General features: G+C 49.1%; 2 protein-coding genes across 2 annotated transcripts; both read right to left on the bottom strand.

Moving 5' to 3' along the window:
• Positions 1-484: 484 nt before the first annotated feature.
• Positions 485-6893, bottom strand: LOC132338425 (lymphocyte antigen 6E). The gene is made up of 3 exons (XM_059867910.1): positions 6735-6893; positions 2379-2498; positions 485-1266 (listed from the first exon to the last, which is right to left on the bottom strand). Exons 1-3 carry the CDS (start codon positions 6784-6786, stop codon positions 1058-1060), a joined length of 381 nt encoding a protein of 126 aa, XP_059723893.1. The 5' UTR covers positions 6787-6893; the 3' UTR covers positions 485-1057.
• Positions 6894-16486: 9593 nt separating this feature from the next.
• LOC132338433 (lymphocyte antigen 6E-like) lies at positions 16487-22529 on the bottom strand. Its single transcript, XM_059867921.1, has 3 exons — positions 22326-22529; positions 18194-18313; positions 16487-16753 (listed from the first exon to the last, which is right to left on the bottom strand). The coding sequence occupies exons 1-3, from the start codon at positions 22375-22377 to the stop codon at positions 16542-16544; spliced, it is 384 nt and encodes a 127-aa protein (XP_059723904.1). The 5' UTR covers positions 22378-22529; the 3' UTR covers positions 16487-16541.
• Between the last annotated feature and the right edge of the window lie 630 nt (positions 22530-23159).

Genomic DNA, 23159 nt, shown 5'->3' on the forward strand with positions numbered 1-23159 from the left:
CATTGAAGGTGGGGCCTAAAGATCTGGGTATTGACATCTTCTCCTCCGACTCCACCACATTTTTCAGACCTGTTGCCCATGGTCACTCAGGTATCGCCATTGTGGTGGTCACCATGACAAGTCCAAAGTGGGGAAACTGAGGCACCAAGTCTCTGTAAAATGCAGATTCGCTTCAAAGTCCTCCTGCCAGGGTAATTGCTCCGTTAGAGTGGACTCAGACCCCAAAACCTGGCATTTTCAGTAAAATGCACCTGGAAAAAGTCATTCCCAAGGGAGGTGGAACAAGCCGGCCTAGAAGCTTTTATCAGGAAGGACAGCAACAGGGAGGAGATGGATTTGCTGCTCACAACTGGAAAGGATGTGGAGATGAAGCACCCAAAAGCTGCTTGAGAGGGTGAGGGACCCTCGTGCTGGGTACAAGATTGGGATTTTCCATGAAAGAGTTCCTAATCCCTGGAGCAAGGAAACACACACACGTCCCATCTCAGGTAACAACAGGAGCAAGTTTATTCAGGTCTGGCACTTACAGAACTTGGAAGGACAAGGTACACGGCATTGGTTTTCCAGAAAAGTCAGCCCAGGACCAGAAGAAACGAGACTATTTTATAAAAAGAGACTGCAGCTGTGAGGGGCCAGGAATGTGTCTCCCTTTGGATCCTGCATTCCCTCTGCCTGTGCCACCCATATGCTGGAGCAGACCTGGTGGTGCTTGGGGTGAATCTGTTCTCAGCGAGTCCCAGCCTGGTTTAATCAACTTTAGAAATTAGGGGGTGGCGGGGAGGGGGGATTATTAATAGGTAGAAAAAGCAGAAACCCTTCCAAAATCATCCACCTTGGCGAAGGAGGAGCAAGAGTGCAGCGGGAGACGTCCACAGGAGGAGGAGAACAGCTCAGCCAAACCACCCAGGTCTCCAACTCGCTTGGAAGAGCAAAAAAAGTCTGGGAAACAATCACCTTGGAAGCCTGCTGAGAAATAGAGGATCTCCTTGCAGACAGCAACAGAGAAGATATTGGCTAACGAGACCCGTGGGAGGCGGCTCTTCCTCAGGCAGCCCCATCACTGGCGAGCCTGGAGGACGTAGATGAAGCTGATGAGAATTCCCAAGGCCAGGATGGTGTAGCTGGCTCGGACGCTGCTGGAACCGCTGATGTTGCAGAGGAAGGAGTCACAGCAGTAAACGGAGGCGGCCGCAATTCCCAGGTTGATCCCAGCGCTGGGGCAGATGGGAGAGCATCCCTTCGAGATGGACTGGCCGGATTTGCCGCCTGGATTTGGGGTGGGGTGGAGAGGAAGGAAAAGAAACAGGTTTAGAATTGGTTTTTTTGGGTTTCTGATCACCTGCTCTGCCAAGGAATTTCAGCACTGGAAGAGCCGGGGCAGTGCAGGTGGCACAGGGAGGATGAAGTGCTCCAGAGAGGATGAAGTGGTTCTCGGAGACAGGAATCCCAGCCAACCCATCTTACCAAGGATCCCCCGTGATAAGCTCACACAAACACCCCAGAGACCACATAACACCCCAGGAACACCCCTTTGGATCGGCAAACGTTCAGCTGCAACAGCTCCCGTGAGGAATCCCAAAAATCCCTCTTGAGCTGCACTCTGGGGCTCCTCAAGGGAGACAGGGAGCACTGGGGAGACACTTGGGAGCCAAGGCTGCATTTCCAGAGAGGCACAGCCCATGTCAAGAGGCAGGAAAGAGGAAACCATTAGCACTGGGCTACGAAGGGAAGTTTATAAAAGCTTCCAGTCTCTGTTTGTGCACATCTGACCCACCCACGCTGCAGACTCGGGCATGAAATTCCCCCACTCCTGCCAGGGAGAGCCAGGATGGGCTCTGGTTCCTGCAAAGGTTCCAGGAGATCTGCCAGAGCATCCTGCCTCCCTCGGAGCAGCAGCTGGGAAGGACAGAACCCCCCAAAAATCTCTCCAGGCACTCAGGAAGGAAACCCGCAACCCTCCCTTCCTGCCTCGTCCACGGAAAGCGAAGCAAAGGTGGGACTCCAGGACCAAGAACCCAAACAGGAGGCAAAAAAATCAGCAGGAATAGCAACCCTGGAGCTTCCCACACAGGGAGCCTGCAGCATCCTCCACGCTTTCACTTATTCATCAGCAAACTCCCCGCCCCCAGCCTGAAATTCCCCCCAGACTGGCGGGCATCGTGCAGGCACGTGGGCTTTAACGTGACTCCTCCTGGCAGCGCGTCCCTCCTCAGAATCCCCGTGGGATGGTCCGACACTCAGTTGCTAAGCAGAACTTTCCCTTTTTTTTTTTTTTTCCTCCCCCCCACAACCAGAAGAAGGCAAAGCCTCGCTGCAGCTCAGCAGGTGACCCAGGAGGGAAGCCAGGAGGGGCAGGAGGAGGTGCTGTCACCACTCACCGAGTCCCACTCCGACGTACGTCGTCACGCAGTGGTTTTCATTCTCTCCACACTTGACAGGCGTCAGGCAGGCCCAGTTGGAGGAGGCATCCGAGCAGGAAAAGCAGACGAGCGTGTGGGCTGCAAGGGAAAGGCAAACCTCATTTAGGGGCTGGTGGGAAGATGTCCTCACTTGGAGGTCCCCACCTCTGTCCCACGGGATGTCTCACATCTGCCCACAGCCACATTTTTTGTTTCAGTTTTATCAACCAGCAACAGGGGATTTTTTTTTTTCTCCCAAAAAAATTGGCCAAGCGAAGGGTTCAAGCCTCAGGGAGGCATTTCAAGCTCTTATCAGCTAAAGCTGGTACTACCAGAGCCTGGTACTTTCTGTCACTGCCCTGTTTGCACCAAGAATGTGTCCAAGCTACAGCTGCCAACTTTTAAACCAAACACCAGAGGAGAAATTTTTGAGGTTTGGGCTCTTTCAGCTCAGCCACCATGGACATGGGTGCAAGGGGGGGTGGAACTAAATAATCTCAAGTCCCTTCCAAGCGAAACCATTCTGATTTTATGATTCTGTGACACTGATGGGAAATGCTCCAGGTGTGACCATAGGTTTAAACTTTCCATGACCCAGCTTTGGGCCCCAAGATCAGGCCATGCTTCAGCTGCAGCATGAGGTAGAAATGATTTTTCAGCTGCAGAAAGTTCAAGACCTGCAAGACCAGCAGGTCCCTTAAAATTATAGAATCATGGAATCATTTCAGGAAAAGACCTCTAAGATCTTTGAATCCAACCATTAACCCAGAACTGCCAAATTCCAGCACTAAACAGCTGCACAATTTTTTCAACACTTCCAGAGATGGTGATTCCACCACCATTCCAAAATTTGACCAGTGAAGAAATTTTTCGTTTCCAAACTAAACCTCCCCTAAAGCAACTTGAGGCCATTTGAGGCTTATCCTACAGCAGCAGGATGGAATACCTGGCTCCCATCCTTCATCCCTCACAAAGAGGAATGATTGGAAAACAGCATTTGGGGTGGGAAATGGTGGTGGAGACAGCCTGGACCAGACTCAGCAGGGCCACGGGCACTTTGATCTCTGTATTTTACATACAAGAGCATCACATCCACGCTGCAGTTGTTGACCTACATATGTAGACAGATCAGGTCTGTCCCCAATCTTCCATGGACTCAGATTTTGGAGCTCCCAGGCAGCCCTTCCACGAGGCACTGCCTTTTCCTTTCTGTATTTATGGGATGCAAAACAGAGCAGGGGCTGATTGAGGGTGGGAAGTGTGAGGCAGCCCCGTCCCTGCTCATTCAGCCCCATCACAAATGGATTATAAAAATCACAGAATGGTTTGGGTTGGAAGGCAGCTTCAGGATCATCCAGTTCCAACCCCCTGCCATGGGCAGGGACATCTTCCACTATCCCACATTGCTCCAAGCCCAACCTGGCCTGGAACACTTCCAGGGATGGGGCAGCCACAGCTTTTCTGGGAAACCTGTGCCAGGGCCTCACCACCCTCACAGGGAAGAATTTCTTGCCAATATCCAACCTAAACCTACTCCCTTTCAGTTTGAACCCATTCCTGCTTGTCCTATCGCACTCCAGCTTTCTTATCGACCCCCTTGGAATATTTTCCTAGGGAAGTGAAGCAAGGGAAGCCCTGGGAGAGCTCTCTGAGGCACAGCAGTTACTGACATGGATATTTTGAAGAATTTTTATTTGGACAAATATTGCTCAGCATCTGCCCCACTCTGCCACAGGACTGTTCTTCTCATTCCCATTTCTCTCAGGAAAATAAAAGGCTTCTACAAGAAAAAATGAGGAAAAAAATAACAATTGCTCTCAGAGGAATGACTTTTGAGCAGCCACAGCTGAGGAGGGGAAAGAACACAAAATATAATCTCAGAGAAACAGATTAAAGTGGGTTAGTGGGAGATCCTGAATGTCACAGCAGAGCAGCCAAATCTCTGCTTTGGAATGGAAGCCAAGACCACAAACCCCCCCAAGCAGGAATTTCCTGGACTGGCTCATGCATCCTCACTCTGGAAACAATCCCCACAACAAACCGGGGTTACCTGAGACACCAAGGCAGCCACCACAACCCACAGCACCGGGATTACAGGGCCACCAGCTGAGTCAATACCTCCAGGAGAGATCTCTGCGTTTAGGAGACCGGGAGGAGGAGGATGGGACCAGTCACTGAGTCACTGCCCCTCGCTGGGCTGGCCACAGCTCCATGTGGGACCTCTGAGCAAAGCCCAGCTCTGCTCCCAAGTCTCAGGTGACCTGTCCCAAACTCTTTACCTCACAACCACCCTGAAGAGGTGAATTGACTCATCCCAGGAATCTTCAGCAATCAGGAATGAAGTGGATTACAGGCTTCCCGTGGGTATTCTGGCAGGACAGATGTCCCCATATGTATTTGCTCACTGCACTGAAGGCACTGGGTGGTGCAATGCTGTTCATTTAAGGTTCCAGAAACAAACACACCAGAAATCTTTGGACATGACATAAAAGTGCTGTTGGGCATGAAATTCTCTGCCACGTGACTCAATCCCTGCTCCTGCCACTGCATGTCCTACCTGTCCCCATGTTTTTCATTGTCACACCCACCCATTACCCCTTGTCTTAAGAGAAAAAAAAATTCCTTCCAGGAGAGGCAGAGTTTAAGACAGGAAATATTCAGCCACTTTCTGCCCCCCCAAAAAAACACCCACTGCAGAGTTATGAGAGCACAAATTGGCTGAGTGGTTTAGACAAAAGGCACAAGAGGGGTGGCAGAATTAATTTCGTGCAGCTGTAGACGGAGCAAGGAGTTGGAGCTCAAGGTTACAAGAAAAGAAAAAGAGGAGGGGGGAAAAATCACGAGACTGAACAATGCAAAAGAGAAGCCTTGTTTTCACCAGGGGAAGAATTCATATGTTTATTTGTTTGCTGCTTAGCTTCTGGAAGGAACAAAAAGCTCCCAAAACAGAGCAGGGTATTTGGGGGAATTCCTAGAGATACGGGGTTGAATCATTCTTGCAAAGATGGGGGGGAAAAGGCCTTTAAAAGCCCACTTTGGAGCTCGTTAGCACCAGGAAAATGCTGTTGCATCGGCAGCTTTTCCATTCAGCCCCGATGTCGCTTTTCCATTCTCTTAGGCAAAATCCTTATCAAGATCCACAGGCAAGATCTTTGAGCAGGAGGTAAAGCTCTTCTCTGAAATATCCCCAGGACATACTGGAAGTGTTTGGGGATAAAACCACCTGCAGCAAACCCTTTTGCCTGGATAAAAACTTACTTTTAAAGCTGAAGGGGCTGTGCTTTTTTTTTTTTTTTTTTGGGGGGGGGATGAAACCCTTCACTGCCTTGGCCTTGCCAGCTGAAACTGAGCACAAGCCAGCTGGCTCTGCCGGAGACCCGATGCTTTTATGGCCAGTTGCTTCCCGGATCCCACGGGGAGGGAGGAATTGGAAAGGGCAGCGAACAGCCAGTTTCATCCCAGCGGGTGCCCTCAGAAAACAAGAAGGAACCCTGTTTGCTGAGCAGGGGCTGGGAGAGCTCAGAACTCTCCCGTTTGGCTCTTTGTTTGGTTTCTCCAAGCAGCGACATATACGGGAACAATACGTGGCTTCGCACGGCCCCAAGGAGTTCGGGCAGTGAGGAATGGAGTCCGTGGGGAAGGAGGGCATGGCAGGCCCTGCGACTTGGGCAACTTGGCAGCTTAATACACAGCAACAGGAACTGCGTTCTCTCTAGGCTCGGCGGCAGCCCCAGGATGCGCCCCACGGGGCACCGTCCCTTAGGGGTCACCGCGCTCCGCAGGCGGCCCCGAAGGATGCTCGGAGTGGGCAGCAGGAGCCAGAATCACGAGTGGCTCTGCCCTGACTTTGCTCCATCAGCCATTGCCGGGGCTGGGCTGCCTCTCCCCTCCACCCCCCGTCCTCTCGGCTGCATCTCAGCCCATCCCAGCGCCGTTATCCCGGCTGGCTGCGCCGAAAAAGGGGAGCGGAGCCGGCCCTGCTCTTTGTTCGAGCTGCAACTGGGAAAAGCTCCAGGATATCCACCCGCACAGCCGGAGATGCTCACCTATTCACACAGGCGGGGCAGCCCTGAAGTTCCTTCAGGAGGGACATTGCTGCGAGGCACGTCTTGGGAAGACACCCCCGCATCCCGCTCCGAACCATAACGCGGCACAGCGCTGTGCTCCCGACCCCTTTTCAACCCTTATATCCTCCAAAAACCTCCAACTTCCACAGCCTACCCTGCCACACGCATCGCTCCCCCAACCCCCAATTTGCTCTCTAACGCAGGGCTGGCGAGGGACCGGGGAACCTGCGGGAGAGGCGATGGTGGCGGGAGCATCCCCTTCCCTTACCTCTCTCCACGCACAGCACCGCGGCCAGCACGGCGAGCAGAAGCGCCTTCATGGTGCGGACGATGTGGCCGGAGAGATGCGCAGGGCGGCTGGAGGAGCGCAGGGCTGGCGGCAGGGCCGGGCGCCGGGGGTGGGGAAAGGGCGGCGGCTCCGCCCCGCGGGCCGGGCCCGGCCCCCACGCCGCCTCCCCCCTCCGCCTCCCCGGCCACGCCTGGTTTCGTTTCCCCGCTGGGGAGAACCGGGGCCGGGAGAGAGGCACTGGAAAGCGCGTGTTGGCATGGCAGCGGCTGGCCGAGGGGGAACAGAGTCAGCTTTCCCCTAGCTGTGCCCCAAGAGGCTTTTTCCAGCCCCCTTTCGGGTCCCCTCTGTTTCCCTGAAGGAGGAGACGAGAGTAGGGGGCTGCGTCTATGCTGGACCCCACTCATCCAAGTCCGATCCTTCCAGCTCAGTTTATTCTGGGATTCCGTGATTCTCTGACTCCCTCTAGCCACAGGACCTGCTGATTTCCTGCCTCCCTTCGCTTCTCCGTGCATCTCTTCTCACAGATCCCCTGAGCACACACACATCGCCCTCCACACTTTCCAAACCACCCCGTCCTCACACATTCGCTATATCCAGGGCTCACTGCATGGATCTCCTGCAGGCGAGACTCCCCCGGATACAGAACCTGTCCCTTCATTCATCACCCCCTCTGCAGGTCTGACCCCTCTGCACGCACAGCCCCCACTCACGATCCAAGCACATAAAGAACCAACTCCCCCATCTGTTGACCAGAGCCTAAATTGGATTAGACATACAGGATTGGGAAGCTTGAAGAGCCCAGCAGCTGGGGTGGCACGGGACAGCCTGGGCTGCTCGGCAGGATGAGTCTTCAGACTGTAAATAAGTCCCCTGATGTTGGAGTGTCCCAAATTCAGTAGGTCCCATGGAAATAACGAAATCCTCTAGGAAATGAGCTGCAGGAGGGGCATTGGGGGAGGGCCCCTGTGAAACTGGCTATAAGGAAAGCCTGGGAATGGAGGATAAGGCTGGTGAGCCAGCAGGAAACAAGCAGGCTTGACAAACTCTGTGCCACAGATGGGTTTAATTCTGCAGAGTCAGCATTTCTTGGCGAATGCATCTGTCAGGAGAAATTCCGGCTCCTGTCTTGTCGGAGGCATTCTGAGCACTCTGCTTGGGAAGCAAACCCATGCCTGCAAACCCCTGCTTCCCTTTTCTTTCCCGTGGCTCAGTTTTATTTGTCACTGCCTGGTATTCTAGCAGGAACTGACTTCCGAGCAGTTTCTGTGGTCTCTTATCTTCCACTGGAACAGCCTGATGGGAAAAACCAAATACTAAAAAAATGGGAAGTTTCAGCTTTGTGGTAACTTGAGAAAATGTAATTCAGACACATTAACAAAATGAGGAAGTAGATTTTGGTTGGATATTGGGAAGGAATTCTTCCCTGGGAGGGTGGGGAGGCCCTGGCACAGGCTGCCCAGAGAAGCTGTGGCTGCCCCGTCCCTGGAAGTGTTCCAGGCCAGGTTGGATGGGGCTTGGAGCAATGTGGGATAGTGGAAGGTGTCCCTGCCCATGGCAGGAGGCTGGAACTGGGTGATCTTTAAGATCTTTTCTAACCCAGATTTAGGATTTTTATGTTACACTCTCTTCATCCCCAGGATCTACAGCTTCCAGGATTTCTCCCGCACTTTAAATTTAACATTATCAGTCCCATTTTTTTTTTCCTGGAGAGGGTCTGTCTGCTGATAAGAAGGAACAGGGAGGACCTGAGAGTCACAGAGGTCACAACCCAGCCCGGAATCTGGAGTCATCCCGATACTGCTGGAATGGCTGGGCGGGGACGGCACTAATGACAGGATGCTGCAAAAGGAAGAGGTGACCAGAGCCACCAAGGACCAGTTTTCTGTGGTGGGAATTACACCAGGTAAGGAAGGAAGCCCTTCTGAGAACCTGATGATCTTTTTGGGTCCCTTCCAACTCAGGATATTTTATATTCTGTGGCCTAAAATGATCTCCCACCTCCCCCCCCAAGGCTGTTGTGTGGGACAGACTCAGCACAGCAACTCTGCTGGCAGAGATTTCTGTTCCAGTCCAGCCCACAAAACACTGCCCCGAGTGCCCCAGCCTCTTCTTGCAAGTTTGGAGGTCACTGGAGGACTTCACTGAACCATTGGCTTAATACTGTGAGGGCAAGGCCAAAAAATATTTCTTCACAAAAAGAAGGGTGAAGCAAGAGAGGCAGCAGGGGTAGAGTCCAGCACCAGGAACGTGACATGTGCTGGGAAAAGGTGGAGACAGCTACAAAAACACACTTGAGGGAGAAGGAGAGAGATAAGGAAGTGGCTGGATCAGAGGGCAAACTGGTGCTGGGGTAAATACTTCATGGTTGTGGCACGCTGGGGAGGAATGGGAACATTTAAAATCAGGAAATTATGAGTGGGACAGAACCCTTGATGGGTCAGGGCAGCAGAGATGGTGCAGAAATTAAACCTAGACTAACTAGTCATGCAAGGGTTTGATGTTGAACAGGCACTAGACAAGTTAAAACTCATAATCAAGGGTCAGTAAAAGCTTGCTCAGCTTCTGTGGAGCCAGGTGGGACACAGAGAGGTTCTTTCCCCACCACGCTTCTGTTTCAGGGTTTGTGTGAGACTTCCTGGGCCTGGCTGTGCACGTGAGGCACCAAAACCCCAGAGGAATTTGCAAATGAGACGTTTCCCCTGTCAGTGGAGCAGAACTGCTCAAACAGCTTTCCTCCAATGACACAGGAAGGGGACAGAGCCCTTTTTTTTTTTTTTCCCAGTAATTGCATCATGCTCTGGAGTTGGGAATTGTTCAGATTTCTTCCAGAGAGGGTTGGAGCTGCTCTGTGGCAGAGTCCTGCCTCACCTGCCAAAACGTGGAGAATCAGTTTGGCAGAGGACTGGAAGGACATGAGAGAGCAGGTACCCAGCACCTCCATCCTTGCTGCTTCCTCTCATCCCCAAAATTCTCCTTGTCCAGAGCACTTGGCTGCAACATCGTCTGGGCATGAAGGTCCTTCTTTTCCATGTGCTGGCACAGCCCCCAAAACTCCATGGAATGCTGGAGCTGGGATCCCTGGAATCTCTGGAATTCCTGCTCCCACCATCCTGCTGCACCTGGCTGAATGAGAGACCTGACTCCATATCCCAGCCCTTCCTCCTCATCCCACCCCGGATGTTTCCCCTCTCTTAAGTCCCTCCTGATCCCTCTGGATCAGAGTTGCCCAGGAGACCCTCAGGATCATATTTGGAGCACCCAAGGATGCTTCAGACATAGATTTTCCATGGGCAAACAAAGCTGCAGGTTATTCTTTGCTGTCTGTGGTGCCAAACAGGTCCCTGTCCTCTACCACCTCTGCTGCATCCTGTGGGGAAAAACCTGGGATTTCTCTCAGGTAGCTGCTGAGATTCCTGGAAATTCCTGAAATAAAGGTGCCCAACCAGGTCTTCGGGCCACACCATTTATTATATTTTTTATAGATAAAGGAATAAAACCTTCATCTGCCCCCTCCAACCACAGCCTGCAGTCAGAATCTGGCTGTCAGGTGGATGAACTCTCACTTCTGGCTGACATCCACATTTCCTTTTCCCTTCCCTCCCCGAGCTGAGGTGAAAGTGGATTGCTGTCTGGTGAGGCTGAGCTGGTGTTGGAATTCTCACACTTCCTCCTTCCTAAGTCTGTGTGACTCACCCTCAGCCGTGCTTGTTTTAGGCTTTTGACAGGAAAACAACTGGGACTCTTTAAGAAGAGCTTGTTTCTCAGGCAAAAAACTTTAATTTCCCTGAGCAGTCTCAGCAGGGCCCTCCTCAGACTGTGCCCATGGCTCCAGGAACCCCCTTTAAGCTCCAGCCTAACCCTTTAGGCCCTCTAAGTGTCTCAGTCTCCAGCCACGTCCTGGATGACCTTGGCCATGTGCTGGGTTGGTCTCCATCTGTTTCTGGCCTCAGGTTGTGACTTTTAGGGTTGGAATTGCTGATCCTTTTGCTCTTCCAACCCAGGGTATTTCATTATTCTCTTCTCCAACACTAATCCTTAATTATATCATGTCTATCCCTGTCTCCAGGCCTAATTCCATCTCCTGGGTGAACTCTGGACTCATTTTACAGCTTTTTTTCCCCCCAATCCTGGCCTTTTTTGTGCCATCAGAGGTTCTGGACCACCCACAAAATTGTCTGGGCACCTCCTTTCCCACAACAGGGGCCTCATCTCCAGGTTTTTTGGGTTGGGAAGAGGCTTTTCAGTCCTTTCCCTTACTCCTTCCACCAAAAAAATGCACTTTTCCTGTGGGCAAGGAATTCACCAGGCTCCAAGGAGGCAGCACAAAAATGTGCTGAAGCTGTAGGCAAGGTGATAGACTTACGGAGGCTTGTAGTGGGAATGTTAAACTTGGTGTAAAAAATAGGAATGGGAATGTTCCTGGGTGTGGAAGAGCCAGAAGAACCAGCAGAGCAAAAGGTAAAAGGAAAGGCATTTGCTGAGTGCCTGTGTTCATTCAAAAGTAGAGAAAGAACAGGCTGACCTTGGATAGGAAACTACAGAGGACTAAGAGCAGGGTGGGAGCCATAAAACACCCTGGTAAAGTAAACAAAAGGCTGGAATATTCAGGAATTTCACGTAAAAGGGGAGAAACGAAACAGAAAGTGAGCAAAGACAGCACTGTCTCCCCAAAAGCTGTAAAAAACCAAAATTGGGGGTTTTTTGCTCTGCCTTTCACCTTTTACCTTCACCTTGTGCTCAACCTTAAAGGCACGAGGAGAGTTGCAGGGCTTTCATCTTTTTTGGCTGCTGGTGGCACAGAAGGGACACGGGCCAAGATGATCTGGGCACACCCACACTGGTGCTTGTGATCCAGTGGAATCCACAAGGAAGAGTGTGAGAGGCAAAATCCACTTCCTCCAAGATTTTTTATATTATCAAATATAAAATCTCTTCTCTCTTCACCCCGAAGATCTCACGGGGAGTTTTATTCCTCCAGTTTCCTGTGACTGCAGAAGGGAGTTTCTCATTCCCAGGAGCGGTGTCTGCTCGTTATCTAATTTCTGATTAACATCTAATTCTGCATCCTGGAGCTGCAGGCAGGTCCCAGGTGAGCTGTTGTGAGCACTGGGCACAGAGCCAGGGCCCGTTCCTGCCTCTCCTGGACCAAGGAAAATTGTACCCCTGGCACCCCCAATTCTTTGTGTGGAATTTAAGGACTTGCCTGAGTAAGGAATCAGCTGGAAAATGGGGAAAGCTCTGCACATTCCTGTGCAGAGCTCTCTCCACCTTCTGCCTCAGCACTGCTTTAGTGTTGACTGAAATCCTGGGACCCCTGGAGCTGGACATCCTTTGCAGTGAAAATTCCTACATGGAAGTTCTTTCCACATCACTGGAAGAGCTTTGGGTCACTTTTGCTCTTCAGCCTTTGTCTTGGAGCAACCTGACCTCGTGGAAGGTGTCCCTGCTCATGGCCCGAGTGGTTGGAACGAGACCTTTCGGTCCCTTCCCACCCAAAACATTCCATGATTCTGTGATAAAGCAAAGCCCAGCCCTGAGCACCCCAGCTCTGCTCTGGTGGAGGGAACCAGCTCCACGTGGGAATGACAGAAAGGTGACAGAGAGAGGCAGGAATGGGGATGACCAGGAATGAGTTTATTCAGCCCCAGTGGAGACACGGAGGAGACGCTGAGACCAGAGTTTTTCCATGCTTTGATGAATCCTAATTATGGTACGAAAGCTGATGCTTCTGGAGGAAGTTTTTCAGCTCTTCACCCTACTTTGGATGCCAGGAATTCCTTCTGATCCTATCTAAAATCCTCTTTGCTCCTGCATCAACCCCAACTCAAAAAGTGGGAAGAACAAAGCCTTCCATTTGGGGGATCTGGAAGGTTCTCATCTCATCAAACACCACTTCACGCTTCCCAGTGCAGTGTGTAAGATTTTTCCATGGAGTGCAGAATTCCAGCAGGGCTTTGTTTCACATTTTTTTCCCAAAGTTTGACATGTGTTAAACTTGTGATCCAGCACATCTTCTTTTCCTGCCAGATTGCTGCGAGGGAGATTCCCTCATCCCATATTTGTCCCACATTAACTGGAGAGCTTTTGTGCTTGTTCTTCCTAAATTGCACCCTCTTTTCTCATCCTGCCACTTACATTTACTGGAATGGCCCAGAGTTCTCCTGTGTGCAGATTCTCTCAGCTCGTCACCCGTGAGCTCAGTGAATTTATTGTCTAATGCATCATCCAAACCAGCAATTAAAACTTTGCATCATCCCAGAGCCAAGAGGAGCCTTTTAATGGATCCTTCCAGCCTGACAGCAAATTGTTGGCTGTGGTTTGCTCATGATTTCAGCCCGACTGGGTTTCCTTGGTTTTGCTTCTGAGCCCGTCACGTGACACTGTGCCAAAAGCTTTATTGAGGCTGAGCTGTGTGACAGGTACCACTTTTACCCTCACAGATTTTGTTATCTTCTCATAGGGAGGGATATCACCCACCTGTCACAAAATCCCTGCTGATCATCCCTGCCTCCTTTATAGCCCCTACAAAGTTAATTGATGATTTATTTCAGAGCTTTTTCCCCACTCTGGGTTGGCTGCTCTGTGTGTCCCTATGCCCTTTTTAATAATGGATTATTTCCACATTTCTTCATGGAAAGGCTTTGAAGGTGGTGTTCAGCGCTCTGGTCTGGTTGACAAGGTGAGGATTGGTCACAATTGAGGTTGGACTCAGTGGTCTTGGAGATTTTTTCAGACCTAAATGAGTCTGTGATTTGTTGTTACCCAGTCTCCCAAAACACCCAAATTTCCCTGTTGCAAAGAAACAGGAGCAGGGGAAACAGGCTGGGTTTGGTAGCTGTGATGGATTTCTTTTCCCATTTTTCCTGGACACCACTTTGGCTGACAACCCTCACTGATTTGCATATTTATATAGAAAACACTAATTTTATTCACTTTTGATGTGTTAATTAGTTCATCTCATTAATATCTGTGGCAGCAAAGTGGCTCCTGCTGTTGTGTTTGATGTGGTTGTGTCTCCACACCTGTTTTCCCTCTTACTCCACACGTGGAAGCACAGACACAACTCCTGACTCTGCAAGTACAGCTCAAAGATGTGGCATTGGAAAAATAAATCCTACGCTGAGGCTCCAAGAATCACCTGGAATTCTTCTCCCAGACAGCTCAGCCTGGAGAGCACCAGCACCCAAATCTCACACTGGAAAAGGGAAATGGGACTGATTCAATCCATGGGGAAAAAAAGGAGATTTAGGCTTTGCCTAAAGCTGAGACACCTTGATCTTCTACCTGCACCTTCCTCCAGCCCAGGGAAGGGAGGAACCAGTGTGGAAAAGGAGCTGTGACCTCATAATCAGCCCATTCCTCACCTCCAATCAAGAAGGAGAGTTTTTAAATTGTCCCTCTTCCTTCTTTATTTAAAAGAGTTCCAGCAATTTTCCACTCAGAGGATCAGTGGTGACAAAGTCCATCTAGAATTCCCACCTCCAGATTTATTCTTCCATGGCCTTCAGCTCCCACAGCTGGGAGCTTTCAGTCCAGGAGCTGGGTGGGTGGACAAGACTAGGAGTAAATCCTGTTAAACACAATCCCTTCACCTCCAGAGAATCAGTCGGGATAATCCCGGCTACTTCAGCTGCTTTGGCATCCAGAAATTTCAGGAAAAGGCAGGGTTCTTCTAAATTTGTAGACAATTCTAGAAAACCACTCTCATTTGACCTTCTGGCAGCACTTGAACTGCTGTGGTGAAAACTGGGGAAAAAGCTGGGAATAAGGGTCTGCAAAAGATCAGGATAAAGTTTGTTCTCCCTCCTGAACTGTGTCCATCCTGGTTCCCCACACCCTCACTGGACTTAGCTCAACCCTCCACTTGTTCCTTCCCCTCCAGATGGTCTCTCCATCAAGATTTTGCTTTCTCATGTCCAGCAAATCTGGTTGAGATACAAATTGCTGCTTCTACTTCCTCATTCTCCTGCCAGTAGGACAGGTGGCAAAACAGTAACAGCTTTGGGCTGGATCCCAACTTTCTTGGAGTTTTTTAAAAGCACCTGAGGTCCTGCAGGGAAAAACTGTGCAGGGTGTGGAGGACTTGCTCCTGGAGGAATTGCTCCTGGTATTGGGATGCAGCACAGCCACCACAGCCCTACCAGTGCCTGCCCTGAGCAGCTGGACATCTCTTCCTTCTTTTTGGTTTAAAAACTTGCTCTTCCCCTTCTCCGTCCTAATTTTCCTTCCCTTTTGAGGTTGTGTTTGGTGAGAGAAAATTAACAGCAAGTTCTGCTGTTGATTTGGTCTTTTGACAGCTGTCATCTCCAGGCACAGCTCAGTGGGGTGTCAGTGTCCTCTTGTCCCTGCCCACCACTGTGGTGTCACCTCCTTAATTTCCTCCATTTCCCCTCCATCCATTAAACAAAATATTTAAAACCAGTCACCAGATCCAGAGCTCACTGCACAAAACATGAAGTTGATGTGGAGTCTTTCGTCCTCCTGGAAAACTGAAATCCAGGCACTGTGAAAGGCCTCGAAAATCCACATCCTTCCACATGTGCAACCAAAACCCATCAGAGTTCCAGGGCAATGCTTCAGAGACAGCAAAGATCTCATTTAACCATCAAACACAACAAAAAAACCCCAACACCCTTCAGTTGTTTGGACCAGCTCTGGTTTCTCCCAGGACACAGCTGAGCTAGGGATGCTGCCAGCTTTTCCTTTTCTCTCTCTCTTTTTTTTTTTTCTTTCTGTGTGTTTTCCAGGAATGGGAGCTCGCAGCTGGGGCTGTGACCCAAGAAGCTCCAAGCTGTTTGTGTGAGTCCCTGGCTGGCTGCCCTTCTTCTTCTCTGTGACACCCCCAGGCCTCCTACAGAGCTTTTCTGTGTCTCCTCAGCTGCAGCTCCTGCGGGGAGAGGAGGGAGCAGAGAGCGTGGAGGGCAGAACCAAACAAAGCTCAACACAATCGATGGTTTCTCTGCCAGGAACGTGGGTCTGTGGAAAGCCTCTCACAACCTCTGAATGACAGGGATTGGTGACAGCTGTGCGAGGTTGTTTTGGCCCTGGGAAAAAAGAGGGGAATAGATATGGGGATGTCTTTTCCAGCTGGATAGGATCCATGGGGAGGCAGTGTGAGAGCAACTCCCAGCTCAGCGGGCTGCCCCCATTCCTTCCTTCTCCCTCCCACCTTTCCCAGTGCCTCTCCTCTCTCAGACACATAATTCCCTCTCTGCCTTTCCCCCTTATCTCTGATGAGAGAAGCTCATTTCAAAATGGGAATGGGAGGAAAGACCCTGAGGAGCCAGAAATTGCTCCCCACTGAGGCTGGAGAAAAGTCCACAACACTGCCACAAATCACTTTTACTTCCACCTGCTTGTTCACAAACAGATGTTTGATAACCCAAACTCACTGTGAACAAATTCACTGATCACCCCCTGTGCTGACACAACTGTGGAGCCATTCCCTGTGTTTCAGCCAGGGTGGGAAGTTATTCCTCACAGAGCTTTGAAAGTGAGAGACAAAACTATGCCTTCAAGGATCTCCTCGGAGCAATAATGATTTGAGGCTTGAACATGTCAAAAAGGCCATTTTCTATATGTTTTCTTAGGTGAGTTGGATGTCTGGGGACACCTCAGATTCAGGCAGGCTCAGGAAATCAATGGGAGTTCAGCACCTGACTTATCCAGGCTCTCTCAAAAATCCCAGGGGGAAGCTCAACCACAAAACACGAATCTTTGAGGGTGGAAAATTATCCCAGAACAACACTTTTATTTCAGCCATCACGGGGAGCTCTTCCAAACCCATCACAATCCGTATGTAAAGATGTAAGTGATGCTGGCCAGGACACCCAGGGACATCATTCCGTGGCTGCTCTGCCTGCTGCTGACTCCATTCACGTTGCACAGGGGTTTCTCACAGCAGGAAACATTCTGGGAGCTTTGGGGTTGTTGCTGACCTGTTTCTGGACATGTTGGAGAACACATCTTGGAGATGACGTATTTAGGCTTGTTGGGCTCTAGTGCAGGAAAAAAAAAGTGGGGGAGAAAGGAGAAAAGGGAGGATGAAAAATAATTGCTCAAATATTTTAGTGGCTAAATCTGTTTTGGTGAGTAAAGGAAGGCCAGGCACTAATCCTCAAGGCAGATTTCATGGAATTAATCATAGAATCATGGAATGGCTTGGGAAGGCAACTTAAAAATCATCCATGGGCCGATGTGAGAAGTGGATTTGTAATGAATTGTATACTTGTATACTTCACTGTGTACAACAAATGATAAATAAGGCCATCAAAAAAGTTTTTACAATCCAAAAAACGAGGGAGAGATGTGAGAAATGGATTTGTAACGAATTCTCAAAACCTGACTGAAAGCTCACACAGTCCTGTACGTCTGTATGCAAACACTGAGATAAACTGTGCTGACTTAGGAAGGCCGTGGGACAGAGATGACATTGTTGAGAGAGAGACTGAACTAGAAACAAGTTTCAACAAGTTTCAAACTGTGGCCTTGCGAAAAAAACCCCAGGTATTTTAGAGAATTATAACTGTGAAAGATGCATTGTAGCAGGACCTTGTGAGGTAAAAATATATGTGATTGGTGTTAGAAGCGTTAGCAGCACTGTGTGGCAAAATGTGTGAAAAACATTTATAAAGTATTGTAACCAGGAAATGGGTTGGCTTCTGACAGAATGGAGTTGAGTTTTACATCTCTTAAGTCTCACCCTTCTACAAGACTGATAATGGAATAAAGTTTTTTAAAATGCCTCTCAGTTGCTCTGTTTGTATAAAAACAGGTGTCCCAACAGGCAGGGACACCTCCCACCTGACCAGGTTGCTCAGAGGCCCATCTGGCCTGGCCTTGGACACTTCCAGGGATGGGGCAGCCACACTGCCATAGAATCCTAGAACTGTTAAGGTTGGAAAAGGCCTTTAAGATCATCAAGTCCAAGCAGGACTTCACTGGGCTCCATGTTTTTAGGTTTTGTCCATCCTAATGTGGAATTAGCACCTGTGTCTCTCAGCTCCAGCTGCCTGAAGTGATGCTCTGGCTGGGTCGTTCCCACCAGGATGGTTTTTCCTACAGCATAAACAGAGGGGGAACATTCTGTATGACCTGAGATTTGGGACAAGAGCACGTGGAGGTCTTTGAGGGCACAGAGCCCCCAGGACAGACCTGGGGTCAGGTGAGGTTTGGCCAAAACACTTCTCAAAACAGTTCTGGGAGTAAAACACGCACAGCTCCAGGTGTGAATCCACTCCCTGGTGCTGCTCCCTGTGTCCTCATCATTTCCCCATTTTCCAGCAGGAATATCAAGTGTGTCTGGACACTGCAGCAGCCACAAGGTCAGTGTCTCCTAAAAGCTGGTCATCAAGGCCTGTTGTTCCCAAACCGGAATGAAATCCCATTCCTGGGAGTGCTCTCCTACAAAACAAACAAGGCGTTGTTCCCAAACCTACTTGTCCCGACGTCCTTCCGGACGGTCACGCAGTGTTTGTCCTCCTTGGCACACATGGAAATGGTCAAACAGTCCTTGTTGGACTCCTGTTCTTGGCAGGTGTAGCACATGAATGGATAAACTAGGGCAAAAAAAAAAAAAAAAAAAAAACAGGAAAAAGCACATTACAAGGTTTAAAGGCTACAAAAACCCAACTGCAGAGATCTCCATTTCCCTCCTTACAGCCTGAGGAATGTTTCTGTGGGAATGACCAGTGACTTTCTTTATCTCCTGACCCGTGGCAGCAGCGCTAAATCCCTCTCTGTCTCCTCTGGCTCAGGCTGCGAAGTGTTATCGATCTGTTTGCAATCCCTGGGAGCAGGAGATGTGAGCAGAATTCAAGGATTTGGGGCCTTTTATGAAGGAGATTATTGCTGAGCCATAGCTGAGGGCTCAGCCACGGGAATTGCCAATTACTGCTCAGGGTTTCTCCTGGGCAGGGCTTGGCAGGGAGAATTTAAAGATGCCCGAAGTGTTTTGAGGAGGTGGACAATGCCCAGTGTCCTACTTCTCTTTCATCTGGCTCAGAGACTGCTGTCACCTCTCTTTTTTTGTGTTTGAACGTCACTGAACTGGCCTAACCTCAGTTCTAGGAGGTCTGGTGAGAGCCCTCAAATGCTCTGTCAAACTCCTGTTTCTAGCATAAAATCGGGAATGAATGGAAAATCTTAACCAAAAGCTTGGTTTAAGTGCTAAAGGCAGATTTGGTGAGATGATTCCTACATCTGCAGCAGTGGCAGATGATTGGCAGGAAGGTCACACAAAATTTCCTGCCCTCAAATGTCTGTATCTGCCCTCAAAACAAGAATATGGTAGGCCAGACCTCTGGAAAGTAGTAAAAACAAAGGAAGTGATGCCTTGAGAAGGCTGATCTAGAACAGAGACTGGACAGAGCTAAAGAATAAAGTAGGGATTTATTAAAAGGCCTCAATGGATCCACCTTGGGCAGCACAAGAGCCCAGCCAGGGCTATACCCAGGATGAACCAAAAATGGTCACAAAATGCACAACCGGTCATGGGGTCTCTCACTTTTATAAGTTCTGGTCCATTTGCATATTGGAGTTAATTGTCCAATTCCAGCTTTAGCCCATGCAGTCCCATCCTTCTTGTTTTTCTCTCTTCATTCTGCTGTTGTTTATGCTCTTGGGCCTGAGATTTGGATCATTTGTCCTTGGTCCCCAGCTAGAGAAGGAATTGTTTTGTCTCCCTGCTCTGTGCAGAGAGCCTTCTACCCCTAATATGAAGCTTAGAAGTACACACTAAAGCAGTACAGAATCTGAAAAATATAAAAGCTAAAACGTGAGGCATCATAAGAAGAACAAAAACACCCCAAAATATGTGCAGAGCACTCCCCAGCCGGGTAGATGGAAAGACTTAATAGCCGTGGTTGAGTTCAGAGCTTGTGAATCACCCAGAGCAAAGTGTGGGGTTTTGTGACTGAGTTCCTTTAAAAACAAAGCTAATTTTTGGAGGGAGACAAAGCCAAATGCTGACTGAGTTCCTGCTGAGTCTGGGGCCAGTCTGTCACTTTGGAAAGGGCAAAAGCAACTAAAGGACACATCCCTGTGAGCGCAGTTTTGCCCGATAAGAAGTTGGGAGTGAGAAAGTGGAAGGGCAGCAGAGGTCACACCATGAAATGAGAAGTTTCTGATAGAAAGGAAGGGAAAAGTCCCCAACTGTTGTTCCTGTGCAGCTTTTTTTGCTTTTTTCACCCCTACAAGAAGTTGAATTTTCAAGTGCAGAGTAGATGAGATTCAAGGAGGTTTTATGGAGTTTTTGGCACAACTTCGAATGATGTTGTTCTCGAGCAAACCCAGGAAACACGAGCTGCTGAAAATTCCAGGGAATGGGTGCAAAGCCAGGCATGAAAACACCATCACAGGGTAATTCCCAAGGATTATTGGTCAAACCAATTGGAGCAATGGAAGGAATTCTTCCCTGTGAGGGTGGTGAGGCCCTGACACAGGTTGTCCAGAGAAACTGTGGTTGCCCATCCCTGGAAGTGTCCAAGGCCGGGTTGGATGGGGCTTGGAGCAACCTGGGATAATGGAAGGTGTCCCTGCCCATGGAGGGGTTGGGATGAGATGATCCTGAAGCTCCCTTTCAGCCCAAACCATCCCATGATTTTAAGTGATTTTGACAGATGGATGCAATAAAAGAGTGAAAAAGAAGCTTGGATGCAATTAAATCAAGATAAATAAATTACAATAGATAGACACTTAAATGTAGGGTGACAAATAAATAGTTCAGTTACAATTCAGAACCACAGTGACAACAGCAGGAGTCAACAGTGTCACAGTCCATCCATGGAAACAGGCATCACCCAAGGGGACAGGGGCAGAAATGTCATGTGCAAGATACACAAGTGGCCTTTCCACCCTGGCAAAGCCTCAGCTGAGGCCCTGGTGCCCAAATCTCTCTGCAGCACTTCCAAAAATGCAGAGCACTTGGAGAGGCACCAGAGGAGAGGGAGGAGAGAAGGTCAGAGATCTTGGAGATGTGACCTTGTCAAAAAGGTTGGAAGGGTTTAGTTTGTTTGTTGAGCATGAGAATATGCTGAGGAAAGTCACAGGGATCTTCTTCACGGTGTAAGAAAAAAGAAGCAGCAAAGAGGAAAGTAATAAAATATTTTATGTGTCCCGTGGTGGAAATGTGGGAGAACAGAACAAAAACAGATGCTAAGAGATATTAAAATCAAATTCCCAAAGGGATGAGAGTCTCTGAGCAGTTCCAGGCTGTGGAATCTTCCTTGTTGGAAGCTCTCAGGGACACCTTAAGCAAATATCTGCCTGGCCTTGTCCAACATTGCAGCAAGGACTTGACAATCTTAGAGGTCTTTTCCACCCTTAATGTGATTCTGTGAAAAGGATCAAGACCTTTTATGATTTTTGCTGGACACAAAACTCACAAAACAGTGAGTTTATGGGTTGAAAAGGTGAAAGACCCTCTTTGGTTGGCTGAGAGATCAAGAGTTTTGACCAAAATTTAGTCATTAGGGTCTTGGATGACACCCAGTGTACCTGAGAAGGACCAAATGCCAGTTTCCACATTTTCCTTTGTCCCAGTTTTAGGCCAGAAAGCTGAAATTTCTAATTCTGGATCTGGGCTGGGCCACAGAAAGGTGCTGTGTAAAAACCTGTCCCTAAATCCATTGGGAATCTGCTGCCACTATCAAATGTTGCTGGTGAGGAATCCCACCATGAACCTGTGATCCTGGATCTCTGTGAGCTTTACAATTCATCCTGGGTCACACTGAGAACATTGCCTTTGAAAATTCTCCTCTTCTGTCCACATTACTTTTCTTCAATCAGGAATTGTGAGCACTAAATTAATTTTTTTTAAATAATTGACTAGTCATTTTCCCCCACCCAAAACTGGCTGAAGGTCCTGCTCTTCCAGGCACACTGGAGAACCATTCCAAAGGATGTAGGAGTAGGGGGTTGATACCTCAGTGATAATTGATTAATTAGATGCCTCTTTCTCAACCAGATTCGTATCATGGTTTCTGGGAAACCATCATGTGTGGGGGAAATTTTGGCACTCTGGTCATCATTCCCATGTGCTAGGAGCGATGGAGCAACACGTGTGTCTCACTCCCAGAAGGAGGACAACACTGGGGAGCAGGATGCCTTTAACATGAAAAGTTCTTTCACCTCTGCCGCTGATTTAATCTGCAAATATTCCCAGTGTTGCATTTTCTAGGAAGACACGTGGCAAACCACTACAAGGGAGGAAGAAGCAGGACAGAAAAGTCCCTAAAATACTCAAAAACTGAAATTATTAAGGGAAAAAAAACCAATTTTGTTATGCTTTCTATCCCTTCCAGCTTGCCTCCTTTTGGAAGATCCCAAGGACCACAGTGTGGATTTAACCTGGCATCCAGCACCACCAGGGCTGAAGCACTGGAAAGAAGAATCATCTCATCAGATTCTCATTTCTGCATCAAATTATTGATTGAGGTGCAAAAGGACAGTGGTGACACCATCACAACACTGCAAAGATGGTGACAGCCCTCCAGAGTTCTGCCACGTGGAAAACTGTCACCATCTTCCCCCACATCCTTGTCTTAAGTAGGAGCAGCAGGAGAGGCTCACCTTGTTCCACACAGAGCACAGCAGCCAGCAAGGTGACAAGAGGAGTCCTCATCTCCAGCAGATCCTCCCGGCAGCACTGGGAAGCTGTTTGGAGGGCAGGTTTTATACCCCAGCCCAACAGCAGCAGCAGTTTTACAGGTTCCAGGTGGACATGAAACCAACCCGAGGGTGTGGAATGTTCATGTGGGAGTTTTCCACACCAGAGCCCTTGGAAAGGGCTGGCACCTTGGGGAAAAGCCCTTTCAGCCACACATTTCTTGCTGTTCCGGTCCTGTAAGTGATAGGAAGTCAGGATCTGCTCTCTCCTCCTCTGAATTTCTTCCTTTCCTTCCTTCCAGAGCTGCTGCTCTGATGAAAGCAGAGCCTGGAGGCATGAGGAGATTGTCCTAGGAATGAATTTTTCTGGTCCCTTTGCATAGGCAGCACGTGATGTTCCAGGGTTTGTACCATTCATTGGCTTTAATTATTCAGCAGCACCAGACTCAGCCTCTGAGCTGGCCTAAGCTGGTTTACCTCAAAATCAGTGTGTTTTACACTAAATTAAATTAGCTAATGGTTGGTTAAACAGAAGATTTTCCTCAAATTTTCACGTCAGTCTTCATTTCTTTATCAATTTTCCTCTGGTTAATCCCTCTGCTTGCTCTTTTTCCTGCTTGTAATCCTCGAGTACCTTGTACAATTTTGATTTAATGAAGTTTCACTGCTATCCAGGGATTCTTTAGAGGAGCTGCTTTTCTCCACGCCCAACAGTTTCTCGAAATCAGGCCTCCATTTCCAAGCCCACAAATTGGCACCCTGGAATTGCAGCTCTGCTCTGGAAAGAGCCATCCCTCA

The sequence above is a fragment of the Haemorhous mexicanus genome, chromosome 1, assembly GCF_027477595.1.
Source record: "Haemorhous mexicanus isolate bHaeMex1 chromosome 1, bHaeMex1.pri, whole genome shotgun sequence".
NCBI classification, from domain to species: Eukaryota; Metazoa; Chordata; class Aves; order Passeriformes; family Fringillidae; genus Haemorhous; species Haemorhous mexicanus.